The 9,120-nt window shown below is 44.6% G+C and overlaps 1 protein-coding gene across 1 annotated transcript; it reads right to left on the bottom strand.

Annotated features, from left to right (window-relative positions):
- Window positions 1-3,977: 3,977 nt before the first annotated feature.
- Window positions 3,978-8,457, bottom strand: SUCNR1 (succinate receptor 1). Its single transcript, XM_062603038.1, has 2 exons — window positions 8,250-8,457; window positions 3,978-6,043 (listed from the first exon to the last, which is right to left on the bottom strand). The coding sequence occupies exons 1-2, from the start codon at window positions 8,277-8,279 to the stop codon at window positions 5,093-5,095; spliced, it is 981 nt and encodes a 326-aa protein (XP_062459022.1). The 5' UTR covers window positions 8,280-8,457; the 3' UTR covers window positions 3,978-5,092.
- Window positions 8,458-9,120: the final 663 nt, after the last annotated feature.

Below are 9,120 nucleotides of genomic sequence, written 5' to 3'. Positions count from 1 at the left end.
CCCAGCCTGTAGTTGTGCTTGGGACTGCCCCAGCCCAGCTGCAGGACCTTGCTCTTGGCCTTGTACTTCATGAGGTTGGCATTGGCCACGTCTCAAGCCTGTCAGGTCCCTCTGGATCCCATCCCTTCCATCCAGCATGTCAACCACACCACACAGCTTGGTGTTGTCAGCAGACTTACTGAGGGTGCACTCCATTCCACTGTCCATGTGCCTAGCAAAAATGTTAAACACTACCAGTTCCAATACTAGCCCCTGAGGAATGCCACTCATTGCTGGTCTCCACTTGGAATAAGCTGTTGACTGCAACTCTTTAAGCGCAACCATCCAGCCAATTACTTATCCATCCACTGGTTCATCTGTCCAATCCATTCCTATCCAGTTGTCCTGGGTTTAGCAGTAGCAGTCAATTTCCCTCCGTCTTGCTAGCTGGTGCAGCGCTGTGCTTTGACTTTCGGCCTGGGAACAGTGCTGATAATACCAATGTTTTCAGTTGTTGCTAAGTAATGTTTACTCTGATCAAGGACTTTGTGAGCCTCATGCTCTGCCAGGGAGGAGGGGAAGCCAGGAGGAAGCAGAGACAGGACACCTGACCCAGGCTAGCCAAAGAGGTATTCCATACCACAGCACGTCATGCCTGGGGGAGTAACTGGGAGTTACCCGGAAGGACACAGGGTCTGCTGGGTCGGACTCATTTTTCGGCGGGTGGTATTGTATTCTCTTCCCTTGTTATTTTCTCTTATCATTGTTGTTGTTGGTAGTAGCGGTGGTGATTTGTGTTGTACATTGGTTGCTGGACTGTTCTTGTCTCAACCCGTGGGAGTTGCACTTTTTTGATTCTCCTTCCCATCCCTCTGGGAGCGGGGAAAGGGAGAGCCCCTGGGGGGGAGCCTCGATTGCTTCCAGCCCAGCACCACTCACTGGGAGTGAGTGAACAAGCTGTCTGGCTGGGTTTAAACCACAACACCAGTTTAGAGGCAAGGATGTAATGAGGGACAATATCAGATATTTTGCACAAGTCCAGGTAGGTGATGCGATATAATTACTTGCTTGGTACCAAGCCAATGGTGAATAGCCATGTTGGTAAATGTGACACTGGTGTGTACACAGGGAGGTATCCTTAGTGACTCAATGCACTTAAGGAGCAAATGACCCTGCATACCTCAATGGACACTGCAAAACAAATAATTGAACATATTAATCCATAAGAACTATCACTACAGATTGTTTATGAAGAAAAGTCACCTCCTGGCCACTGATCACTGGGACATGCTGTACAGAAGTGTCTGGTGGGGCAGAGCTGGACCCCAGACAGACCCCAACAGGACCAGGCCAGCTATCCTGGGTGTTATTGGGTCTCCTCTTTCAACAAACCCTGCCTTGAGGAGAACATCTTAACCCAGACTTTCCATGTATCAAAGGAACCTGAGCTTCTGCATGACTGTTTCCTGTGCTAAGAAAATGAAAAGCAAAACCATAAGTTTCTTCCTGATTTATACGAAGAGCCCAGCATCACTTCCGTGGCATTAATAGAGTTGCTGGTGATGTATGCTGACGGGAAAACCAGACCTTGCTTTGGTAACATTGCAATAGGACCATGTCCTGGTCCCTCAGCTGCTCAGCTGTGGTGCCCACGCCTGCCTCAGAGCATCCTGTGCCCACCCACAGGCTGGAATAAGCTGGAGCCAGCATCAAGCAGGGTCAGCTGTGCTCCCACAGCAATCCTTGCCATCCCACATACTCTCTGAAGGGGCAGAGATGTGTTTTCTAATGTCATTAAAAGTAGACTGTGGCTTACCATTCGATTCATACAGGCCTAATTAGGTAGATTCTTTCAATGCAGGTGCTCCCATGGAAGCTGCCTGTCTTCATCTGCCCTTCCAGACACACAGCTGCACCGCCAGCGCTACATGAGCAGAGTATTGCACAAGCTATTTCATGGAAGTGGCCAGCAGGTGGAGATTTATTTATCTTCTGCCTTCTCCTTCCTTCCTGCCCTGCCTTCGGCATGGGCCTGAACAAGAACGTGGCAGTGCCTTCTCCCCACTTCCCTATTCACAGCCAAGATGTGGAGGCTGAGCCACTGCTTGCACAACTTTGCTGCCATCTCACTGTCATGTGAAGGAAAAAAGTGATGGTTAGTACCAGGAAACTGCCCTGTGACATCAAAAGATAAAGAAAGGTATTTCCATACCTTATGAAGATAATGGCATTCACCAGAAGCAAAACACAGCCACTGAGAAGAAAATGCATGGGGCAAACCACCTACAATGGCCATTGCCTCTGGTGGGCCTGGGGTACCAGGAACCATGATGAGCTTCTTGCCAAGGAGCCACTTACATAAACCCAGCAACACTGTGTGGATTGCAAATTGAACCAAGTGGGGTATTGCAGCATTATCAGTATTCACGACTTTATTACCCCAATCTGACTATTAACTCTGCTAGGTGACCAGAAAGTGCAATCAGATGTGTCATGGAACCATAGGCATTGCATTTCATTTGGCAGATTCCTACATGAAACACATAACAAATCAGGCTAAACACAAAGTACATTTGTGTTAAAAATGTAAAATTTCTCTTTCACATTCTCTCTCAAGCCCAAGGTGGCTGGCAACAGTCAAAGCAAATAGTCAGATCCAGGAGCTGAAAACTGCAAATCTCTAACGTGGCAAAAAAAAAGTAAGACAAACAATATGGCCAGGTGGAGTGTACATGGCCTTTCCACTTCTATGGGACTGTGAACATATTTAACAAAAACAAAAACTCCCTTTATGCACCATATAAGGCCATTCACAAGAAGAAGAAGCCACTGATATGATACAGGAAAGCCCCAAATTGCTTTAGTTTTAGAAACTAAAAATTTCTTTGAAAAGTCCTGTTCTGTCCACTGCAAAAGGTGAAGAGGAGTCTGCTGAAGGTGTTTCAGCTTAATATTTATTGTTGTATGGTACTTTCCGTGAAGCAAAATTCCTCTTTAGTGCATTAGACACCAACTTTAAAATGGGAATATTCAACTTGCTTTTGGAAATTCTGCCCTTGGCTTCCTCTGTATTGGGATGAACATGTGCAATATCACACTCAGCTGAATAATTGCCTCTTGTTGTTACATACAAAGGTCCTTACAAAACCAGGAGGTATTTATAATGCCAGTTGCAGCCTTATCTGCCCCACACCACGCTGCCATAACATGATAGATCTTTTTTCCACCATTGACAGAGAGTAATTTAGTGATTTATGTGTAAAGATTTGTTACAAAGCAAACAGAGGGGAGAACATCAGGATTTACACACATTTCTTTCTGGTCAAAACTCTGCTTGTCACTCCCTGATGTCCTCTCCCCACTGGTGCAGGGTGGCTGCTGTTTCCAGCCCCTCATCCTTGCTGTTCCAGTGCAGGAACTGCTGCCAGCAGCCATGAAGTGGTGGCTTTAGCAGGCAGCCCATGGCAAACTTCTCAGGGAATTGTGCTGGAAACACTCTTGTGATGCAACAGCAAAATTCTTCCCGCTGTATTACCAGGATCAGCAGCAGCATTACCCTGAGCTCAGGCGAATCCCCATGGAACCCCCATGTGTGCCTGGGCATAGCAACCAGCACCCATTATGGAACTATGGAACCCCAAATCAACACTGACATAGGTATCGCTGCTAAATACTTTCAGAGGGAAGCAGCTACTTTACCCCTCAACTAGAGCCAAGTAAGTACTTTTGATCAGATTTTCCAGGGTCTTACTGTTAAGAGGAAAAAGGCTTCAATTCAATGGACATTAGAGAACAGCAGATAAAACAAACCACTCAATACAAAGGAGGCTTTTTGTTTTTTTTTTTTTAGACAAGATGCACAGGTTTTGGTCAGGCAGGGAGGTGTCACTGACACAGTAAAGCGTGTTGCAGGCTAACGACACATCAGAAAGCAGAACTAAAGTTGTCTCTGATGAGACATGATGAGTGGTCCTTTCTCCATGCTAAATGGAGCAGGGCTCGCCTTGTGCTTCACCAGGGGCTCCTCCAGTGCCTGCTGAAAGGCAGGGGGAGGAGGGGGTGCCCCTGCCCTGCCTTCACTGCTGCCCATACTCTGCCCAGCCCAGTGTCCACTCTCAGCAGGTCCTTCCCCAGCCCAAGCTTGTACAAGCTGATTACTTCACCCATCTCTGCATGCTTCATAGTTGAAGTCAGGTCAGTCAATTGTGCAGGGATGTTAGACAGAGAACTGGCTCCTTATTAGCCCCATTTCATTATTGGAACCCTTAATAAGGTTAGAACTGCAAGGTCCAAAGTCTGCTGCAAGCTATACATTCTGCTCACCCCTGGAGATAATTACACTAAAGTTAAATAAGTTTATACTTTGAAAAGTGACTGCCAAAATTACTGTTGTCCCAGTGATATATTAATCAAATCTCAATTAAGAACTAAACTGATAGATTTTCTTATTTTCATTTCTGCAAGCTGAATCTAGCTTTAATATCAAAGTGTGAAAGAACCTGTCTACACACACATCTATGCTGTCTCAGCTTCCATGAAATGGTTGTAGGACCAGCAGCTGCACATTACAGCTTTCTGCACTCCTTGTACTTGTTACAAACAAAAATAGCAACCTACTCACTGACCCCATTCTGAAATACTGACAGAGTGTTCCACCCATCCCTTTGCATGCCCTCCTTTTTGGCCACATCCAAGATGCCAACCCTTGCCAAATCAGCTGGGAATGTAAATTGTTCCAGTTAGTTATTCTGAAAGGTAAACCTCCCAGGAGATGCAGAGTTTGCAAACATTATTTTCTGTCTAAGAGCAACCTTGATGATCTTTTATTTACAGTGTAAACAGGCCACAAGGTATCCTGCTATGAAAGCATAGTTTCCTGCTGTACTGATGTGAGTAAGCATCACTTCTCATTTGCTAGAGTCAGATTAGCAAAAGGAGGTCCCCTGTAAAATAACAAGTGCATTCAGAGAAACACACTCAGCTCACAAATGTTCTATAGCATAAAGTTATCTAAAAAAAAAAAAAAAAGAAAAGGCACTGTACACTGGTGAATTCTGCCCCTAAGAGAGTTTCCTCTCCACTGTCTCCCACTACAAGAGGTCTCCTTACTCATTCATTTGCCAGTGGCTGTCAATCTGCTCAAGAGCTGCCTTATTTTTGCCATCAACATCTCTCTGAAGTGGTCCCCCATTAAGAAATAAAAAACAGGATTAATGGCACTATTTAAAAATGCAATAGGTCTTGTGATGACATAAATGGCATTGATGACGCCCTGCGTGCACACAGAGACATTCAAGGCTGGTATTCGGGAAGCAAGTCGGACATTGCGCATTACATGATAGGGAGTAAAGAGCAATGAGAAGATAACCACTGTGAGGATGACTAAAGTGAGAGGTTTTTCAAGTGTCAGGAAGGAACTGAGTTGTTCACTCCTGTTTTTAAGAAAAAGAACCATCTTCACATAGAAGCAGCACATGATCAAGAGAGGGATAAGGAATCCAAAGACAGTCAGAAACATGCTATAGATGAGGTTTTTCACAGGATCTCCAGAGCTTGCATAATCAAGACACTTGTAATTATCGGCAGACGTTGTAGCCTCCAGGAAATACATCAGCGGCAGCAGTTCCAGTATCACTCCGATCCATATGGCAGCGGACACAATAAGGGCCATTTTCCTCTTCTGTAGAGGATGTTCTCTGAAAGGGTGTTTTATCAGCATGTATCGGTCAATACTGATAAGAGTGAGGAAAAGGATGCTGCCGTACAGGTTTGCATGTAACAGGAATCGGTTGCTGTGGCACAAGATGTGGTCCTTTATCCACTGATCTCTGGAGTAGCTGTTCACAAGGATTGGGAGAGTACACAGAAATAATAAATCTGACAATGATAAATTGAACAGGTAGATGTTGCCACTTTTCCAGTTTTTCAGGCAGAAAATATAGCCAAACACAACAACGGTGTTTCCAATGAAGCCTAAAATGAACTCAAGGCTGTACATGGTAGAAAGATAATACTTTTCTAGGACTCTGTTCATCATCAAACAGTCACTTGTCTCATTCATAGCCTGGAAAGTCAAAAGGGAAAAAACAAAACAACCACCAGAAATTAGTAAGAGATCATTGCATAGTTATTTTTATATTGTTGCTGTAATAGGTGAAGATAGTATGATGTTTCCTTGCAGCTTATATGGTAAGTAGATACTTGAACTTGATGAATATCTGTTTTGCACACAAGATTTGTATTTTCAGCAACTGACCAGAGTTACAAAGTAAGATGAAAACTTGCCCAAACAAAACCCTGTGTGGGGAGTTTGAAGTAAAAGCATCACATGAAGGCATCTGCTACAACATACCAACTACCACTTGGCCAAATCCTCAGCAGTAGCAGAATCTGGGAAAGTGAAACTTGCCTCTCACCACTTGCCACAAAGTACGGACCAGACCTCCTGGTTTCTGTTCTGAGTCATTAAGTCACTTTGTGACTATAAGCAAATGAGCCCTGTCACAGCCCTTGCTGGAAGTCATCTGCCTCTCTGTTACTCAACTCTGGTCCTGTAGTCTTCCCTTATCACTATCACTAACACTTATCACTAAAGCAGAAGTCCACTTTCAAGATAAAGGATGAAATCATAAGCAGCAAAAAAGCCACACTCTTAGCAGCATTACGCATAATTCATTAGGAAGTCAGGAGAGAATGTGTTTAGCAAATTATCGAAGCATTCATCAAGCACTTTGTGCAGCTTTGCTCATACAGTAGCAGCAATTGCGCAGAAACCAGAATTGCACAGAAAGCACTAAGGATGAAGCGCGTACCCTGTGCGTCACACCAGTCCACTTCCAAGCCATTCCTGCAGACACAGGACATTTCTGCTCCTGGGGTTTTACAAGTCTCTTCTGTTTTCTACAAAATGCCTTTCAGGAAGGGAAGGTTCAGTTATGACTGAATCCTTGTTGATTTGAAAGCAACTGTAGTCAAGAGGACAGCACAGCCAAGCTCAGAATAAAATGTCTTTGAAGCCAAATTCACAAACTTTAAGCCACTTATGTTATTGCCTCCTATGCAATGAGAGCACCATGCGTGATTTCTTGAATCACACAGCTCATCCCCTTCTGCTAAGCCCTCAGCCTTTGTATGGTGGAGTGCCCCAAGCCAACCCACATAGCAGCCAGAGGAAGAGAAACTGTTCCCTGCAGGGACAATGCTGAGCGCCAGGCTGGCAAACGCATGGCTGTTTTCAGGTGGGAAAGCTGCCGGCAAGGCTGCCAGCACCACGGCCACCCCTCCTGCGCTACTATTTTGTTTTCTTTTTGGCTTCAGACAAAGAGCTCCTCCTTCCAGCTTGGAAGTGAGTAGTGCAATCAGTATTCTTCAAGGAGCAAAGCTTTCTAGGAAGCTGCACCAAGTGTGAGTTTGCCTGAGGACAAGTTTTGCTTTCTTTCTAAAGGTTGGTTAAAAAAATGCTTTCATGCTACAGGGAAAGAAACAGAAAAAGATCTAAAATGCTCCCTCTTCTGCCTCCTCAGGCAAAGACACTGGCACCCACCTGCAGGGAAACTGGAAAATAAAGCAAGCTTTTAGCGTCAGCCTTTGGTGAAAATATTAGCAAAACAATTAGAAAGCAGTGGAAAAGAAAACGTTAGAAAAATGGGGTATGGATTAAAACTGAAATCAAGCTAAGTCTAAACTCTGACAGGGCAGCAACATGACTGCCACAAAATCTACCAAAGACAGTCTCCACAAATCATGTTATTAAGTATTTTCAAAGTTGTTCTGATGTCTATAATTTGTTAACATGTCTCTGCTCTCAAAGTACTATATTTTATTTTAAAGGTAGACCATAAGACAGAATAAAGTACAGCATTATAAAGTTACATCCACCAAATATCTACACTTACACCATGTACCAGAGGAGACAAAAAGGATATAGCCGTGCAGGCTCACTCTGGTTGGATAAGCTCACAAGCAGCACATAGCCTAACCCTGGCTGCTTAGGCTTTTGAGAGGAAACTCATTATTTTAGCGAGATTTTAGTTCTAGAAAACACTGCCCTAACATTAGCACTTTAAATACAAATAATACAAAATTACTGTATTGACAGGTACATTGACTTAGGTAGTTGTTGGAAAAAGACTGATGAATCAATTTGAAAGAAAGTGGTCAGGGTAAAACAATTAAAGGGTTCATTCAAAATGGTCCTGCTAGAGGAACAGCAGATTCTTCCTGAGAAGCTGCTGTTCAAGAGCCTGCTCCCACGCACAAAGACACCTTACCATCCCCAGGGCTGGGCGCTGGCTCTCCATCAGCACTCCTCAGACATGCCTTGGTGAGAACAAGGCTGGGGTCCCTGGAGCACAGCACAGTATTGCCGTCTAACCTAGTTTGCATATGATTCAATCATTAATGAGTCAAGGCAGAGGAGCGATTTGTTTGGCTGACCAGGACACGGAGGCAGTTTTTGTGGGAGGAAGGTACTGCAAAATATATGCTGAGTCAAGGGCAGAAGCAAACAAATACTTCCCCTTTGCAGAGACCTGTTTGGAAACTGCTCGGGGAGGATGGGTGGACGCTGCAGCTCTGTGCTGGGAGCATCTGCCGAACCTTGGGTGAAACACTTGGGTCTGGACAACACGCAGATCTCTCAGCAAGCCCTGGGCCAGCAGCCAGAGACCCCCACCTCCCACCCTGCCAAGTCAGCGGGGTGCAAAGCCCTTACCTTGTGCAGGCTGCAGCAGCCATCAAGGCAGAGGTGTGAGGAGGGAGCAGGCACTGCCCTCCATCCCATGCTTTGAGATATTCCCAGAGGCTTCAGGAGGGCAAAGCTGGTGGCTCACTCCCAATTACATCCAGTCTTCTTCAGCCACAGAAGAATCTCTCCTATTAGTTTCAGAGTGCAACAGATGCAGCTACTCAGCGACGTTCTATAGTTAGCAAATCAATTAAACCAACATATTAAATATGTTAAAGCGGAGTGCTAAAGAGCAGCACTTACTTTTCATATTAACATCTTAACACTTCAAAGATGCTGGTTTCTTCATCATTGCTATGTAATATTATCATGTTTTAACTCTGAGATGCTGCTGTTGCAAAAAGACTCTGTTCCACTGCAACTAATTCACCTGAATCAGCTTACATCAGCTTAAA

This window comes from Pezoporus occidentalis, unplaced genomic scaffold (assembly GCF_034315485.1).
Source record: "Pezoporus occidentalis ecotype Australia unplaced genomic scaffold, CSIRO_AGI_Poc_V1 ctg8, whole genome shotgun sequence".
NCBI lineage: Eukaryota > Metazoa > Chordata > Aves > Psittaciformes > Psittacidae > Pezoporus > Pezoporus occidentalis.
Note: the sequence above shows the minus strand (reverse complement) of the source record. Positions and strands in the feature narration are given on the sequence as shown.

Coding starts and splice junctions, on each gene's coding strand:
- SUCNR1 (XM_062603038.1), bottom strand. CDS start 8,279: ATGGAGAGCCAGCGCCCAGCCCTGGGGATG. Junction 6,044..8,249: donor AGCGCCCAGCCCTGGGGATG/GTAAGGTGTCTT, acceptor TTGACTTTCCAG/GCTATGAATGAGACAAGTGA.